The 19,137-nt window shown below is 44.5% G+C and overlaps 1 protein-coding gene across 5 annotated transcripts in view; it reads right to left on the reverse strand.

Moving 5' to 3' along the window:
• Positions 1-19,137, reverse strand: part of PHACTR3 (phosphatase and actin regulator 3) — a 94,967-nt gene that overhangs the window by 17,745 nt on the left and 58,085 nt on the right. For 4 of the 5 annotated variants that reach the window (XM_050313944.1, XM_050313949.1, XM_050313948.1 and 1 more), the window contains 4 exons: positions 16,116-16,319; positions 12,773-13,037; positions 11,567-11,814; positions 8,976-9,129 (listed from right to left, as the gene is read on the reverse strand). In XM_050313944.1, coding sequence (XP_050169901.1) covers positions 8,976-9,129; positions 11,567-11,814; positions 12,773-13,037; positions 16,116-16,319 — 871 coding nt within the window. The remainder of the gene's footprint in view (positions 1-8,975; positions 9,130-11,566; positions 11,815-12,772; positions 13,038-16,115; positions 16,320-19,137) is intronic. The other variant, XM_050313945.1, reaches the window with a different exon arrangement.

Consider the following 19,137-nt stretch of genomic DNA (forward strand, 5'->3'; position numbering starts at 1 on the left):
GATTTTGCCCCAGTTGGGTGGTATTTGGAAGTGCTGCAGCCACTCCCAGTGATCATCATGACAGAGTGCAGAGCAGCCTGGCCAGAATATGGCTTTTGCAGACACCCTCAAATTAGCCTGATCTCTTTGCACCAGGCCAGCTGCTCTCTGCAGACACTGCTGGGACAGCCTGGCTTTTTTTTTTTTTTAAATTATTTTTAGAATTTTAAACATTATTTCTGAGAAACTAATGAAATATTAATTAATTCAGAATTTAATTTGCTTAATGAATATGATTATCTGAAGCAAATGACACTGGTGGTTCGTCTGTGTGCCATGTAGTCTTGATTTTGAGAGCTCTTCTTCAACAGTGAGGCACTCATGGTTTTATTCTGTTTGTCTCTTGGCCAAGTAGTGTTTTGGATAGTATTAAAAAACCAAATAATTGACACATCTTTGCACAACAGTGGACTAACTACATATAAATTCCTGCCTCTAATGTGATTTAAGACTCAGATTTTACCATCTTTCTGGTTCTTGTTTCCTAATTGCCTAAGTGGATTTTCAACAGAAGCAGGTCCTCAACCTCCAAAGGTGTCATCTCTTCCTTATTAACTACACTGGATAAATACTTGAGCATGGGGTGATAAATATGGGAGTCCTTTTTTTTGTCTTTTATTTGTTACTTGTGACAGCTAAAGAAAAAGATAGAAAATAAGAGTGCTTTTCAGGGGAGAAAAATACCCTTCAGAGCCTGGAAAGGTCAAGGAAGTGTGCAGGCCATTTGGATGAGTTAATTATCCTCAAAACCAGAAGCACTGAAGGAAACTTGCAGTGCTCTGTCTGACACAAGTAGCTCCCAAACTACAGGAAAAACCCCACAAGACCTGATTACAGAGCTGCAGCTTGCCAGGAGGGCACAGGCAATGGAATCAAAAAGATTTAGCTGAAGCTGTGTTTTAATAATTGATACGACTCTACAATATCTATTGAGCAGTGGTTGATTGAAATCAATGACCTTCTGTTCTGACCTGTTTTCTCTCCTTCCCCTCCCCCTCCTTATTTTCTAAATATTTATTTCCTTCATTTCTCATCCCCCTTGCCTTCTGTGAAGTTCTCTCAGAAAGGTAACAACTGTGCCAGACTGACCCAGTTTTCTGTATGAAAGCAGCAAGGCCGAGCCTCCGATTCCTGCAGGAATTAAGATCCTGAATGAACCAGACTACAGAAGTTGTGCTCAGAGCCACAGGAGGAGGAAACTGTAGTAATTCTCACAGTATTTGGAGAGGCAGCAACTGCTCTATATGAATTAATTTCCTTGGATCACATGTGCTGAGACAGTTCTTGGAAGAGAATCCAAAAATACGACCGGGCTGTTCACGCGAAGGTGCAGATGATTCATCTGCCAACGCTGCCCGTAATTCGGAGATAACTCTGCTGTGGAACAGCCATGTGCCCTCCAGGTATGGTGTGTGCAGATCTGACATCCCACAGTAAAGAAGTTTTTGTCTTTTCCCTTCTCCAAACTAAAAGCCACACGTCAAACTTAGTGGGAGAAGTTTCTCTCCACTTAGGTATTCTGCAGGCAATTCACAGCAACACTGATGAGGACACTCATTTATACCCAGTCTGCATTTAAATTTGGTTGGGTTTAAAGGGCAAGTGGCAGGAGAACCAACACAACAGCAAAACTTCCCCCCTCTCTCTCTTTTGTTCTTACATGCTTTCAAGTGGCACATCTGAAATGGATATGTTAAAACTGGAAAAACATGCAGGTAAACCCCTTTCTGGTTGAGATTTTACTTGTGCCAGTTCATAGCCTTTCAGATACAAGCTGTCCTTCCTATCTGGCTTCTATTCTAACTACAGTATAGTAGAGTGCTTGGCTTTAAGTGCATAAAACATTTTTCCTGAATTTCATTAACAGAAAACAAACAAAAAACCCCTAAGCTTAAATAATCTCAGTAACACAGTGACCATCCCCACAAAGAGGATGAATGAATGAATGCCTGAATCCCTCCCTGCTCAACCCTTGGGTTATCAGGAGCTCACAACTGTTCCAGCACCTTGTTCTGGTCGGGTTTGCATGATAAACCAGCACAAATCACTGTGACAACCAGAACAGCTTACTTTGGTCTCTATCGATTAAGCTCTGCAAATTAAATTAAAGTAATTTCTTTCTGTAATTACTTGTGCTGCAGACTCCAACTAGCTCAAGGACCTGAATCATAATCCAGTGAAAGGTGAAGCATTACAGAGTCTTATTGGCTTCCTGTGCATTTCCATTTTGGTTTATGACTGCCTGTCACCTCACAGGGTTGGAGCCCAGATCTCCAGGCCTGTGTAGGTGCCCAGTTTCTGAGGGAGGATCTGAGCCTGAACACATGCTCCCATTTGTAGGCGGTTTGGCAGAGCAAGTGCACTCTTTTCTTTCCTAAAATGTTTTTTTCCTTATTTGCTTACACTTGCCTTAGCAGTTTTCCCGTAAGTTTGTTTACGTAACTGTGCCCCCCTGTGACATTTTACAGCTTTCTGAACTCTGATTTTTATATTTCTAGTTTCGCATGTGCCACTTATGCCAGAAGATCTATTCGAGGAATTGACTCAGTGTCCCAGAAAAGGCCCTGTATATTCCTATCTGTGTTTACAACCTGCTGCTCTGCTCTTCCCTTGCCTGCTGTGCTTTGACCTGCTGCCCTTGCCTTCACTGTGCTGTGGAAAACATGTTTGATTATGAATTCCCAGCACTGCCAGAGAAGTAGAACAGAGCAGTGTGAGGAGATAGTGTCTTCCCAGAAGGCAATCTTTCATCAGCTGTGCCCTGGGAATTTGGGTCTTTATTTTGTCCCCTGGCAGAAGTTCCTGCCTCTGCAGTGACGCTGTCCCATGTTTGCACAAACAGCCACCATTTCCAACAGGAGGGCTGTGCTGAACCCTTAGCACAACACACCTGCCCCGAGAGCAGCTCTGGGTCCTGTGCATGTGTTCAACTCAAAAAAATAACACAGGATGAAGTCCTCCCTGTTTCAACCCTTTATAAATGAATTAGTGTGTTCAAAAATCCTCGCCAGACAAGCTGTGGGCTGGTCTGAGACAGCAAATTGCTCTTTGTGGTTCAGCTGCAGATCACAGCTCTTGCCCAGAGCTGCCAGGATGCTGCACAATTAATTGTGCAAGCACTGTTTCACTGCTGAAGCAAGCAAGTGCCTCTGGTTAAAGAGCCTCTGTCCAGAGGGCCTGGTATGATCACACACTTGGGGTCAGGTTTATTTGCTGGCCAGGGATTCATGTTAGTGAAGATCATTCTATTTTTGTGACTATAATACCTGAAAGGGAACAAAGCTTTCTCAAGAGCACTTCAGCCCTTAAGACAAGGGGACAGTGGAGCCAAGGTACAGCATGTACAGATGCACTCGAATCTCCTCTAATGCTCGTGTTTGAACTGCACTCCCTTGGACATGAAAAGCCCTGTAAACAGGAGGCTGAACTCCCTCACTGCTTGGAGATGATAAAAACACTGGAAGGCTTCTCCCTTTCCTCCTGATCTTTATCACTGAAGGCTCAGTACCTCTGGCAGCACACACTAAACCTCAGCCCCCTTGACCAGGCCAGTGCTGTCTGTCCCTGTATTCACAGCAGGGATTTTAGGTGTGTGCCACTGCCTGACACCAAGGCAGGGCAGAGGGAATATTAATGCCTGTGGGATCCAGACATCTAAATCCTGGTGGCAGCGCCAAAAAAAATCTCAGCATCACTTGCACCTCCTCCCTTCCCCATAATATTTTTCTCTTCCATAACCTGAAAAGCAGGGGCCATAACTCAAAAGGGACAAAACATTTAAAAAAAAAAAAAAAACAAATCCTCACACAGCCCTCAGGCACTGTGGAAGCCCTTCATAAAATCCTGCAGCCACTGGTACTGCCAGCAGCCCCCCAAGCTGGTCCCTCACCACCAGCACGTTCTTCTGTCTGGTGCAGAGGAGACAGGAGACTCCCTGGGCTTCCACACACGCCCCCAGAATTAAACTGGCTCTATAAATAGCTCGTGTCTCATGTGAGGAGCTGAGGCTGCACAGCCGCCCACGCTGTGCTTTGGGGTTATTTTTAGCATCAGGGAGATGTTACCTGGCTGATTGCTGCCAAATGAGAAGGAAAGGCATTAAACTGTACACAGTTAATTAGTGCTGACAGCCGAGCTGTTCTCTGTGCCTGCCCCTGCCTTTCTGTCTCTGCAATGAATCTGTGTCAAGTCTTCCCAGCCTTCTGAAATCAGGGCAGTTCCCTGATTTTTAGTGCAGTGACTGGCAGATGGAGCTCCATCAAAACCACTGTTAAGCTCCAGGTGAGTTTAGGTGAGTCTCTAAACTGGGCTCAGTTCAGTAGCTACTTAACTTCTGCATTAGGACTACTAGTGGTTTGGGCACACACACCCCCTTTTTGGTCAAACTAAAAAAAGTATTCCCCTAAATTCTGGGGATTTAGCCCAGTTTCCTGCTGAACCTCTCAGTCTGGAGGGCTGATGCCTTTTCAGTGAGCAAAGCTGCGCTGAGACATTTCTGTGAGGAAGTGGCACTGGACGTGCCGTCCTTGGGAAACAGGACAGCTTTTGTGTCATCAATAGGTAACATTTCCTTTGTGATGGCTCTGTGGTGAACTGTCAGGCTGTATTTTAGGCTGCAAATCTGAAGTGCTCTTTGCCTGGTATTGTTCTCTCTCAGGCAGCACTGCAGACTTCACGCTCTGTTACCTGACTGAGGTACAAACCAGGCTCTAATCCACGTATGCATTTAGCTACAGCTGCAGTTTCTGGGCAAGTCAACTTGAAAATGCCCCTCCAAGAACCTCAGGGCAGCATTAGAACTACAGATCCCAGATGTGGTAAAGTACTGAATAAAGATACCTCCTTTTCACTTCACATTGCCAAGAAGCCTTGCCCCAGCATGATCCACTTACCCAGGCCAAGATTTTCGGTGTGGTAAAGATCAGTTTTAGGTGCTCAAGTTTTGGTTCTGCTCTGTGTCCACAAGCCCATCGTTTCTCCTGTCTGACTCCTTTGATGCCCACGTTGCTGCATGTGAATTCCTGTCTCCATAATCTCTTAAGTGCCACTTAACACATCGTGTCTATTTATGCAAATACCCAAGGAGGGGAAACAGAACATGAAGTATAATCTTTTCCAGGAATTCATGTATTCATTGAAACATTAAGCAATACTGGGGTGTCTTTAACCGTGGTTATATGAGGCATTCTTGAAAAGCACCAACCACCCAGGCAGCTCAAACATCAACTTCCTAAACACTCAGATATCAAATTTAATTAAGCAACCTTTCACTGCATCACTCTTCAGTCTAGCAACTATTTTACTCTCCCAGGTTTCAGCTTAAACCCCCCCTAGAACAACGTGAGCCTGTAAGACAGAAAGTAGATATTGCAAATAATTGTACTTGCAAATGTCTTTCCTGCCTCGTGACACAAAGAGCTCCAAATTCGCTGAATTCCATTGAGGGCTTATTATCTGTACTCCAAGCACATACCAATGGGAACCAAGACCTGTTGGGAGCCCTGCTGCCTCATGCACAGTAGAGTATTGCAAGTGTGCACCCTGGTTTGGGGCACTGGAGATGCATGAATTAGTTAAGAGAAGCACTACAGCATAGGGAAATCTGGGAAAAATGGAATCCTGCCATCTTGGATGGAGGAGCAGGCAGAAGTGCGTGTTTCCACGGCAACAAGTGGTAGATTAAATTGGCTGGGAGCACGAAATACAGGAAATACACTTTTCAAAAGCAGCAATGCACATAAATGACTCCTGGAATCCTCATGCTGCTGTCAGTCAATAATAAGTCTGAAGTCAGTGGATTTGCACTGCTGTAAAAGTAGAATCTGGCTCAGAAGATAGAACTCCTCAATCTCTCTTTTGAGATGGAATAAGTGGGAAAGTGAAGAAAAATAGGGATTTTAGCTTTGACTTCCTAAACACTCATGAGAGTGATAGCAGAGAGCTGATTTTCTCAGCAGGCTCACAGCTACTCTTGAAATGTGTTACAACCAGAGCCATTTAAAAATACAGTGGTATTGAGAAGATGTTATTCTTTTGCCTCCCCGTTTCCAAAGTTACATAAACACTATTATTTGATGTATTTTGCACATTAGGCATGTCAGCACAGCTTTTCCTCCAGAGCACAGAGCTAGGCTGTGTTAGCTGTGGGACTGAGGCAATTTGCTAGACAGCTACAGACTATCAAATCCTACAACTGTGCTGAAAAATATCGATCTTGTAAACAACTGCCTGTTTTCTTGCCGTTCTTATGCCGACAGCTATTGAATAACTACTCGCTAATCTGCCCATATATTATTTTTTGGTGCTAAGGAACGGGTCTATAACCTGATGGCACACGTGGATTCATGATTTGCTGTTATCAAGTGTTACTGGTATGGCAGTAGCAACATGCTCTCACCTGCACAGGTAGTGGCAAAACCCTACAGAGGGCAGACATTCCTACTGGATCCCATTTCCTGGTCAGTACTTCCCACCTCAGCACTCAGCAGGAAGTTCCTCAGCTATGAACTTCCAAGCTGTCACAAAGAGATTATGCTGCCCAAGTACCGGTGAAATGAATGAACTCTTCCCAGCGTGGTTTCATTTCCACGCCACTGCCAGGTTGTGCTGAGAGGGGGCTCTGGGGTGGTCTGGGTTTTGTGGGGTGAGTCCTAGTCAGAAGCTCCAGAGGGATGTCTCTGGGCTTCGACTCTCTGGCCTTTACCAACACCCATTTTTACTTGGTTGGTTGGTGGTTGGGTTTTGTTGAACACCTACTTGCTTTTCCTGGTGTAAATATTTTCCTGATACATCCACCACCTGAGCTTTCCTGCATGCTCATGTTCTATTCTGGTGGATGAGTTAAGAGCTGAGCTGAGCTCTGCCAGCTCACATATGTGCTGGAAGTTGTGTGGGAGAGGGCTTCCAATCTGTTTTGCCATTCCTGGCTATTCCAGCCATCTCCGTCCCGTCTGTTCCCCGAAATGCGCTCGATATTCCACATTCCAGGAAGAAGGAGCTAAATGAAGGCATGTTTACCAGCACTTGGAACAAAGATGGCTTTTAGCCAACCTCTAGACATCACCAATGAGATCAATGGGCTGCACCACACATAGTGCCAAAAAAACAGAGCAGACAGTGGGGAGGGTCCCTTCACTGCATTGACCTATAGACATCTCCTGATCATGACCAGCCCTTGTCTTCACCTGCCCAACAATTTCCTTTTGAATTCCCTGCCATTTGACTTCAGGCATGCATCCTTGAATGGGATTCTTTAGGCTCACTACTAAGCAAGTTCAAATGATAAATGAAAAGAAAGGGATAAAATCTGTAGAAACACCATCTACAGCTGCAGTTCCATTAGACCTTTCACACTAATAGGAGTTAGGCTGGACTGAAATGAGATGTGACCTTCTAGGCATTTCAGCAGTGTGAGATGTGGCTGGATGTGACATAATCTTCTCATTCCGTGAATACTTTGTGACGGTTGAACTTGGTTTTAGGGATGCACGAGGGTGGAAACCATTTTTTGTGTATTTTAGAGCCATCAAATTGGGCTCCTGACCTGTGAAGAGATCTCATGAGCAATTGAGTGGCCATTATACTGGAATTAGCAATGCAGCCTAAACATTCCCCTGCAATGAATACACAAGGCTTGCAGGATCCAGATGGTCCAGGTTTTCTTCCAATGGTTATTAATGGGACATATCTCTGATTTGCTCTGCCTGTAACTCTTGGAACTTAAAGCAAATTGTAACAGGAGCTTGTATGGGATGCCCACGTTTTTTGTGACAGGGTCTGGCACCTGCACTGCCTTGTGCAGTCACCGGCACGATGCACCGTTTTCCTTCGGGAGCAAAGTGCTGTCACGCAATCACTGAGATTGGAGGAAGGCAATGACTCCATCAGGGGCAGGGGCATCACGAGGGGCACCCAAAACCTCATCTCTGGTCACTGAACAGCACGTTCCTCAGCTGAGGGCAAGCGTGGTGCTGGCAGGGATGTTTTCCTGCACAGACTCTGGTCCCTCAGGACTCGTGCTCTGATCCACATGTGTGCTTCTCACTCCCTGTCCCCCGAGGTAAAGTTTAATCAAAAGCACACACATGAATGAGCTAGTCTAAATATCAATAAATGTTTCTTTCAGGAGAGGCCCGAGATATTTAATATTTAATAAGCCTTGAAAATGAACTTCTATTCATGTTTCTCAATTTGATTCCAAGCATTTTGGCGGCGAGCAGCGCTCACTGTCCCAGTGTGGGCAGGCAGAGCACAGATTATTTAACAATCCACTTTGTCTCATCTAAAATATTCATGTTTGCAGATATCCAAATGGAGCTCTTAAAAAAACACACACACACACCAACTAACCAAATGGTGCAGTCTGAGCCTCACAGTCACCTTAAATCTTTGCTTTAGGCTACAAGCCACAGTGATGCTTTTTCTCTCACAGCGCTACCCTGTTGCCCTGGTTACTGATGAAAACCAGACCATCCTGCTGTGCCTGCAGCTGAACTGACACAGGCACCTTCCCCAGGTGAGGGCAATGCTGCCTCTTTCTTAAAGCACCAATGCAGCCACCAATACAGCAGCTTTCCCTTGTGCAAGTAGCTGTGATGATTGCCTTTATCCTCAAGCCAAACCAGGTTAATAAATAATTATATTACTATTTTGTTAAGGCAGGACCTCAAAATCTTGATTACATCAGTGGAGCTGCAGGTAGATTAGGCAGAATTTTGTCTCCCACTTTGACTTCTGTGTTGGTTTCTATTGAAATCAAGGCAATCCTGACTGAAAACAGAGTTAAGATTTTTTTTTTCCTGGCTGATTGACAGCTGAAAATGTGCTGTATTAGTTTGTGGATGGTCTTGGGGTGGGTGACAGTCTCATCTGCCAGGACTCAGAAGACACTCCATTGCAAAGGGAGGTTCCTCCCTGCCCTCATTCCCAACACTTACTTTGAGAGTTTCATTTCAATCTGCTGCCGGATTTCCTGTCTTTCCTCATCTGTCCTCCTCGGGAAAATATTCCTGTCTTCCAGCTCCTGCTTACTTGGTCTGTTTCGTAGTTTTACTGCCAGCAGTTCCTTCTTGCATTTTCTTGGCAAAGTACCTGGGACAAGCATTGAAAAGAAAGGTGTTAGAAAGACAGATCCTGGGAATGGAACAGGAATGTTTGAAGAGCAGGAATATCACAGAGTGACAATGATCTGTAAGTCAGTGTGCAAGGAGCAGTTGTACACAGTCATGTAAGTAAGGAGCACTACAAAAGCAGAAGGATCATATTCCTCTGTTATCTTTTTTATCCATGATAAGTTAAATCTTTGCTTCATTTTGGTCCCTTTTAACTTTAAAGGTGTTTTGGGTTTTTTTTCCAATTTAATGCTTCACCTTTTCTTCAAAAGGTCACCTCCTTTTTAAAGAAAATGACATTTAATTGGTATTTTTGTTTGGCATTTGAGATAGGATTAAAGTCTATTTTTAAAGGATGCTCTGGAGGTCGGCAAGATTCTAAATCCTAAACAGATCCTCATTCCCAAATATTGGGGTTTTATTTGCTAGGGATATGTGGAGCCATATTATTATTATCACTACTGATCTCCAATTTCTTTATGCAGAGGGGAGGAGTTTCCACAACCTCCTTCCCACACACACCTGTTGGGAAGGAAGGTGGGGTACAGTAGTTACGGTCTCCCTGTGTGAGCAGCCAACAAGTCTCCTGATAGTTGCACTGGTCTAAAACTAAACTTTTTAGAAACCATAATGAACTCAAACCCCTTTTAGAGCCTAAAAGCTGTGCCCTTGTTTAGCACCTTCCTCTGAATGCTTTCAAAGTCTGTTGGAAACATTAATTAAATTAAAGCACAAAGCCCTCTCTGAAGTGCTACTTATACATTTGGCAGATGGGTAAAGAAGTTAAATGATTTGGCTGATGCCATGCAGAGCCTTCTGCTGACTGAATATATGACTCCATCAGAAACATTTGGCTCACAAAGCCACAGACCTGGGACTCTGTCAAGGTTTTCAAGGCCCTCAGCCTCACTGGGAGTGGGTGCAGAGTGGGCATTTGCAGCGCACAGGGACCACCAGAACTCCTTCTGAAACAATCTGAAGGACACTTGAGGCTGGAAAACTCCCAGGTATCCCTAAACATGTTTTCAGGTTTGACTGTTCCCAGGCTGTCCTGCTGCACACTAAGAGACAGCCTACTACTTTGGGAAATTAAAAACACAAATCATATCTGAAAAATCTGAAGTTTAACCCAAATCCTGCTGTTGTATTTGAGTGGTGGAGAGCATATGACCCACTCAGGATAAGCTGTGCTCCCTCCATCCAGATGTCTGCATTTCTAAAAGGCTTATTCTGTGGCCACTCCCATGGTCCAAATGCACTGGGCACTGATTAATCTGGAGGGTGTTCCACCAAAAAAAAAAAAAAAATGCAGGAGAAAGTGAACCAGGAAATACCCTCATTTAAGCATTTTTTTCCTAAGGGTTATTTTTCCTGGGCAGTCATGCAGGTTCAATGCCAGTCTGCCCCATGACCAAGCTATCTCAGGTAGGATCTTGGCTGTGGCTTGTTTCCTGATTTATGGCAGCTCAGCCAGGTCAACAAGGAATGCTTGGAAAAATCACACCCTTTTTATATTTGGGCTGCAGGTTCCTGAGAAAAGTTTTAATTCAGTTGAATCATGACACTTAATTTCCTGTATCTTTACTGTCCTATCATATTCACTGTTCTTTCTATGAAGTAAAAAACAAATCCTAACACTGCATGATGCTGGAAGGACCTTGCTTACACCAGTCATCAGCTGTGGGCTAAATTCTGGTTATGCTGATATTTAGGCTCGTGCACTAGACTGTCTTGTGTTTTTAGATGTTTCAAATAATGACTTATTGAGTGGGACGGTGATGGAAAGCCAAGGTAAGATTCCTCACCTGTCTGTACCACTCTCCTGTAGCCAGGGGGCTGTGGCACTGCTGCTCTGCCTCGTGGTGGCAGTGGCAGAGAGTGGATGACAGGCTAAGGCAGTGCCCTGACTGCAAACAGCTCTGGATTAATGGAGAGTTCTACTCCCTGACTTGGAAACCAGCCCAGATTTTTTTTCAAACTAGAAAGAATCTGGAGATTGTCAGGGAATTGTTCTGGCGCTGTCCTTGTCACCGCTGCACCCCTCCCTCCTCTCAGAAACGCACAGCGTGTGTTTGAGGGAATGCTGGCACCTGCAGTGCCGCCCAGTGTCCAGACCGGGAATGCCTTGGGAATGGCCCAGCTTGCACCGAGGAACTGAGAGTAAAGCACACTGATCTACCGACTTATCAGCACCACCCTAAACCTCAGCTTAGTGTGCAGCGCCTGACAAGAAAAACACGATCACAATCATTATGACTCAAATCTAACTTTAGCTTTTCACCAAGATTCCTTGAAACAGTTGCTGTGACAATAGAGGAATTTACACTTCTCTGTACTTTCTGTACCATGCTGCCTTTTTTGGAGCACTCTGTTAGGTTTCAGTACTGTACCTTTAGAATATAAGTGACTTTCCTTACCAGAAATAATGGAGTCATTCAAAACTTCCTCATCCTGATAAAAAACAGTGTCTTCCTTGAGCTCTGAGTTCATGATCATGTTTTCTTTGTTCTCATCTGACTCTTTAACTGAGTTCCTCTTGTTTTCTGAGTCACTGCTGTAACTCAGGGAGTTCTCCTTCTCCTTGTTGCGCTCCATGCTGGATGTTCTGGATGGACGCACATCCACTCTTTTTTTTGGAGAGCCTTTGCTTTCTCTTCCATGGAAGCTGTGGGTGGAAGATGCATAGCCCAGTTTTTACAGACTGTTTTACTGCCACAGTAGAAACTTACTGTTATATGTGAATGTGATGAATGTCCTGTAGCTCGTAAAGGGCAGGGCAGAGAGTTCAGCACGGGCCAATAGAGCATAGCATTCTCAAAACTGTACTGAGAATGGCTAATCTGAATCTACTTTGCTGTCTCTGTCATTAATATAAGATATGGAAGGGTGATAATTGATGTTTTTCTTTTGTATATAGTCACAAGATATACCGTGACTAAAAAAGCCACAACAGCACATCCTTCTAATGTAAAATACACATGGCATGAAATATTACCACTCTGATATTCTCTGACTGTGACAAAGGTTCAACAAGACCTGGAAATAACATTGTCTGAGTCTGTTCCCCATAGCAACAGAACTAAGAAATTATACCAACTTAATTCCGAAGCTCCAGGAGGAAAAGGTGATCTCTTTCCTCCTCTAATAATACAGGAGAGCTTATAATGAAAGCCAGATAAAGTACCCAGTGCACTCCCACAAAAGCATTTGTGTTACAAATGGATGTTGTGTGTGCTCCCATGTAAGCCAAGAGACACAGCCTGGAATGGCAGCATTTCTCACGTGTGGGGTGCTGGTGCGTAGAGCAGGATATGCCTTCACTACTCAAACTTGGTATCTCGTGGGGAGACTTTCCTTTGCAACAGGTCAGGGATTACCACACGATTCTATCTGTTTGAAAACCCACTTTCATGCCACAGTAGCCTCCTTGTAAAGGAAGAACATGCTTTGAAGTAACTGCCAAATCAAGCACTTTAACCTGGGATGGATGTTCCAAGCAGTGCCAAACCCAAGCTGCAGGAGTACTGGAAACACTAATAATGAGGTAGGATCCCATCCCAAGTGGAATGATGTCGTGGAATGAGTGTCCTCATGCCCCCCTGTGGCCACAAGGCTGTAGGTACCTGTCCTGGCGGTGCTTGGTGGCCAGAGCCCTGTGCAGCTCCTCGATGACTCTGCTGGGAGGCAAAGGCAGGTGGACGGCAGCCAGGTGGGGGGAACCCGTTGGTGTCGTCACCTGTCCCCTGCCATGGGGGTCTGAACCTTTCTGGCCAGAGGGATGGAAGAGGGCAGCTTGTCCTGAGATTTGGGAGGAACCGACAATGACATAATTCTTCAGGATGGTGGAAGGAGGAGATTTCATGGCTGGGTCATCACCTTCACTTCCTGCTGAAAAGACACGAGAGGGTTAAGAGGTTATGAAATGCTTTTGGTTTTTTGCACAGAGTCTGCACTGAAATGAATTTGTTGTGTTGAACAAGGCAAATGGTGATGTTTTGCTTTTGCTATGAGGCTGAATAACTATTTGAGTTCAAAAGGCTCTTATTGCATGAATCCATATCTTTGAACTGGCAAAATAAATACCTCCCCATTTCCCCTGTTTCTCACAGGCTCAGCTTGTCCTTTGTCCCAGCCCACCAAGGCATTCTTGATTCCCCCTTGCTCCTAACCACCAATGGTTTGGACTGTGGTGGCTTTCCAATCCAGCACTTTCTCTGCTGGACTCTGGCAGACTGTATTAAAATTTATGCACTGTGGTTTTCAGTCTGGACAGAATGTCCCAGGGTCTATTATCTGCTCCTCTGTGATTGCTGCACAGCTCAGACCTCTGCCTTTCATCTGGCCGTGGAGAAAATGCCAAAATCATCATAATATGAGGATGATGTTTGCATAACAAAACTCACCAAATGACATCCAAATGAAAGATGTGCTACTGAGCATTAACAAGAAAAAAAAAAAGAAGGGTGGGAAAATCTAACCTCTTTTTACCCCCAGATTCAGCTGTTTTGTATGCAATGTAAGCATTTTGCTGAAATTCAGACCCAGTGGACACTTCCCTGGTTGTAAATTTGGTAGTTTCACACCCTTAGGACAACTGAACATGTGGCCTGAAAAAGATGCTGATTAGTTTTTCCGGTCTGCAGTTCTCTTTTCCTTTCCCCTTTCCCTTATATCTGTGTCCCAAGCCTGTGGTACATGACGTTGTTTACACCAGCAGCTCGGCTGGGTGTAAAAAGGCAGTGTGAGAACCTCATCCGAGAGTATTTCTTGCCTCTTGTTGCCACCTAGTGCCTTAAACAGGAATTTAAACTGATAACAGCTTGTATAGCTTTTGTACTAATTTGTTTTCACAGATAACTATTACTTTTTTTGCACTTCATTTTGAGATAAATCCTTCAATTCATAGCTGGGAAAAACCTCTGCTCAGGCCAAGATTATTCTGAAATAGCCATGTAAAATAGGACTTGGTTCCTATTAGCAGGGAACCTACTAGAAAACTAGAGAGGGAGAAATTACATTTGGATATTAACTTCAATTATTAAATATTTCCTTGTAAAAAGCACAAGGAGGAAGAAGATGGTTTTGGGTACTCAGGGGCATTTTGAGGATGTGCTACTGTGGAGATGCACAGAGGACATTTATAATCAACCAAGGCCAGAGGAGGTGAACAAAACCACCTCCTGAGTCACTTTACCCTCCTGCACAGTGAGAGGGGGTGTCTGGGTTTCCTCAGAACAAGGGGTTCAGCTCAACCCTAGAGCAGGAGGGGAGCAGACCCTGTTTTGTCTTCATACCAGCCTGTTCCTGGAACAGGTCAAGGGCCAATCTTGTCCCAGTGGCAGCTTAGGACAATACTAAGAGTTTCCTTACATCACACCTTATTTGTCCTAATGACAGCTGTTCAGTGAATAATCTTGCAAAGTGATGTCTTGGCACCTTGCCCTGTCCCTCCTCTCTCTGATTAATTGGTGCTTGACTTATTCCTCTGCTAAAAGCAACTCTAACATTGTTAAGGGAAAAAACCAAATACAGAAGAGCTTTTCAACCTCTTCATCTTCCTTTTCTTTCATAATCACCCTTTCTCCCTCCACTTTTGTCTTCCCTTTCACTCACTGACAGTATTTGTTTAATTTTAACTTAGCACTGCCTCCACATGCCTACAAAAATAAACATGTATAATCACTACTGAAAAAGGGTCTACAGTTATTGGAGTCATTGAGAAAATTTAAAAGTTGTTCCTTGTGGAAAACACAGATGAGAATGAAATACCAAAACTCAGAATAGTTTGGATGCTACAAGAAATACTTTGCAGCAAAATACCCCAACTAGAAATGCTGTGAAGTGCCTGGTGGAGGTGTAATCTCACTACCCTGTAGGTCAGGTTTCCAAATCCATCTGATGCCAAACATGGCCTTCTCCTCAGTCACAGGAGAGCCTGGGTCTGCCTGTTCATCTTGCAGGGTGGAAGGGACAGGCTCCAGCCCTACCCATGGCACAGAAACGTGAAGCAACCTGAACAGCAGCTCCCCAGAAGCACTCAGATACCATTTTGATACCAAATTCTTACAGCTTTTAAGCATGGACAAAGTATGGATAATTTCCATGGCAAACAAACACTTGTAATTCCCTTCAAAGAGTCTGAAGAGCTCAATATTTTTCTATGAGCCCCAGTGGTCAGGTCACAGTACCCCTCTGGTGTTTTGTTTTTCCTGGTGACATTGAAAACCCTATTCATTGTGCCAGGCTGCAAATCAGAGCTGAGATAATGACTGTCATTTCAAAGTCTAAATATCCAACAGGTCTGACATTTAGATGTCAGGACTTGAGTCTAATTTGCAATAAGGCCCTTTTAACTGCTTTTACCATATGTAGGGGCCCTAAAATTGGAACCAACTAAAATCATATTCATTTTAACACCCTTCTTGCAGCACCAGAATGTTGGAAAACGTAACAACATTGGCAATACATTAGAAAATCAGGCCCAGAGGAATTGCTTTTGGAATGTTCAGGGAAGTCTGGCACAGAGGATTGATTTGTGGGAGCCAGGTGTATCACTCATGTGTGCTCTGTTAACTAGACCACATTTCATAGCTCTAGTTTACACCTACCCTGGAGAGCAAACCCTTCAGACAGAAACCTCTGCAGAGCCTTTGACTTGAGCTTGATCTTGGCTGTTGTTCTGCTGTCCAGTGGGAGTGTAGGCAATGAAAACATTGAAATCTTCCCTGTGTTTTATGGCATATCAATAGGAGCATGTGATTCAGCAGATGTTTGCAGTTGCTTTGGTTTGGTTTGGTTTACATGTGTTTGGTGCAATAGCCACACAACAGATAATCCCCTGAGATTCAGATAAGTGTGTGAAGTGCAAAGGGCAAAATGGCCCTGAGAAAAGAATTAGATACTGTGCTGTGCAGGTGAACAGCACGCAAGGGATGGGAAAGGGTTCCCTGAGCAGCAATGACCGACCTGTGATGCTCTTTGTGATTTTGGAGATTGCCTTAGGTGGTGGAGCTGGGAGCAATGGAGGGCTGGGAAGCTGTGCTGGGTTTCTTTCCATCTGTTTCTGGGGGGAATCTGTGGATTCAGGTACAAGTAAGGCTTGTGGACTGTCTTCAGATGCTGGCAGGCTGGCATCTTCTGATTCTTCCGTGGGTGCTGAAGGTTTCTTGGCTAGGAGGAAGATGAGTAAAATTAATGGAACATGAAGTTAATAATGACGGGCCAGGGGACAATGCCAGGAACATTCAGAAAAACAGAACACATGGCACACAACTAGAAGCAGTTCTTTTCCTTAGTGAAAGTAATTATTGTGTTAAATAGCCAACCAGACAAGACAGGAGAAGAATAAAATGTATGAGGATATTGATGAAGTGTTAGTTTTGATGTTTCTGAAAAAACTGCTGAGCTTCCCTTGCTGCCTTTTCCCCCCTACTTTTTTGCTTTAATAATGAAGATAGCAAGGCAAAGCAGCTTTGAGAACTGCAAGGAATTTTCTTACAGCACAGCTGTGGTGGCAGTTCCTGAGTGAGTGCCTTCTGTGCTAGGAACATACAGCCAAAGGGCAAAGAGTATCAAACCAGTAATAGCCCATAAAAGCTGACATTCCAACAGTTTGATGGACATGTTTATTTTGATAATTTAATTTTTATCTTATTTAATATATGACTTCAACTTGCTTCCCAAGTCTTCTTTTACTCTACCTGACTCCAGAATGGCTGAGTGTTTCCCGAGGTTAAAGCTGATAACCAAAAAGAACCTGCCATAAAAGAGATTTGCTCTTGGATTTCAGCAGCAAGTGTGGAACAGGGAATTGGTGAAGTGCTTAAAAAAAAAACACAACCTGAATCTACAAAGCCTTAATTTGAGATGGTGAAGCAATGCTCATTTCAGGATTGTCTCCACAAAGATGGCAAAAGCACTTAAAGTTAGTGCAGGCTGAATCACTGAGCAGTTCATCAAATTGACCAGGCTGTGATGAGGGCACAGGGGAATACATCCAGAAAGGCACAAAGCTGAAGCAGGACATAGGTGGAATTTCAGTCCAAAATTAGCATCCTTGAATTCTGCTCAGATACCAACTGGCTCTGGCACTGCTTAAACTCCCCCAGTGCCTCACTGCTGGATTTCACGCTCTGTTACACGTCCTGAGCTCTGCCTTGGCACACGTGGGGACCCCCACAGAGGCTCGAGGCTGAGGCTGAGCCAGGCCCCAGCCATGGCCAGGCTCTCTCCAAACTGCATTTCCAGCCACTTCGTGCTCAGTAGTAACATGAGGGTTATTTTTCCTACCCTGGCAGGTGAAGCACTGGGGGAGATCAGTTTAAGACTGCACAGAATCACAGAAGAGTTTGAGTTGGAAGGGGACTTTAAAGGACTCCAACCTCCCCCTGCAATGAGCAGGGATATCTTGAACGAGCTCAAGTTGCTCAGAGCTCTGTCCAATCTGACCTTGAGGGATGAGGCATCTCCCACCTCTCTGAGCAATCTGTTCCAGCATTTTACCACTCAACATTGGAAAAAATTTCTTCCGTCTAGTTCGAGCCTACCTTCTTTTAGTTTAAAGCCATTACCCCTTTAAGTACTGGAAGATCTCCCTGGAGCCTTCTCTTCTCCACGCTGGATGACCCCAGCTCTCTCATTGTCTTTACAGGAGAGGTGTTCCATCATCTGATCTGTTTGGTGGCCCTGCTCCAACAGGTCCATGCCTTGCCTGTGCTGAGGGCTCTGGAGATGGATGCAGTACTCTGAGTGGGCTCTCACAAAAGCAGACCATGAGAGAGGTCCAGAGTACTTGGCAAATCCCACTCCTTTCAGCATTCTGGATTGTCTAAACAGAGCACCTTTCCCTCCAAACCATTCCAGGGCATCTCCTAACATCTTGCTTCAGTGGGCACCCACAGCACCCACAGCTGCAGCATCACAAGTCTCTTCTTGGCTCAGTTTTCTGTCTGGTTGGGAACACAAACTCTCTGTATTAATGAACATTCAGCAGCCTCGTGCTCAGAGTGTGTGGGGAGGCACCAAAGCACTTAGGCACTTGGAAACAATAGCACTGGCAAGATAATAGCATTTAATTTGTTGACAAACAGATTAATGAGTGTGCCTAGAAGAGGAGGAATGAGTATTTGTCATTCAAAAAAGACAGGAAAGTAGAATAAATACGCATCGTTAACAGGAATTCTTGTGAAATTTGGCTTGATAGGAAAGCTGTCATATGTCGTAATTGTGTGACTTATAGGAGGAAATAATTTTCTTTTAAATGTACTTGTAGGGAAATGCCTTGTTCCAGGCTGATATCACTTTGTGTGTTCGTGCCCACTGCACAGCAGACAAAATGTGGAATAGAGGAAGAGAAGAAAAAAGTCACTAATGGATTACATTACAGAAAGATCAAGGGCCCCTGCAGATGTTGGGAGCTTGATGGGAAAATTAGTGAGATTGGAGTGCATTCCCCTGAGTGGAGCAACACTGTCTCTGGCAGTAACTTCCCTGAAATCAGTGCATCTCCCTGGGACATGAAGTGCTGTTTGGCACAGGTGAAGAGGAGCAGCCACAGTGGGGCCTTTGCTGTAGAGAAGCTGGATCTGACACACACTCAGCCTCAGTCACACAGACTTCTTTGGTTCTGAACTCCATGCTGCTCTGAGAATGGCATCCTGAAGCAAACTGCCACTGTGAGCTGATGGCTAAAGAATGTCCACTTTACATTCCCTGCAAAGAACTCTTCGCTTCCAGGTTAATTTGTGGTTGTTTCTGGTATCAGCAGCACATTTGGGTAGGTTTGAAGGCGTGGACGTTCTTGGAAGCAGCCAGGGGCTGGACCCCAGGGAAAGCAGGGCATGAGGGGTGGGACAGAGAACAAAGGGCAGCCAGGGGAGATGGAGAAGCGTAAAGATTGACCAGAGGCCAGGAAGATCCATAATCACTCCATGGCAGGAGTGGCACAAACCAGGATAAAGCATTATCTCTGCAGCTTTGCCATTCTTGG

Source organism: Myiozetetes cayanensis, unplaced genomic scaffold (assembly GCF_022539395.1).
Source record: "Myiozetetes cayanensis isolate MyiCay16 unplaced genomic scaffold, myiCay2020 scf19, whole genome shotgun sequence".
Lineage (NCBI taxonomy): Eukaryota > Metazoa > Chordata > Aves > Passeriformes > Tyrannidae > Myiozetetes > Myiozetetes cayanensis.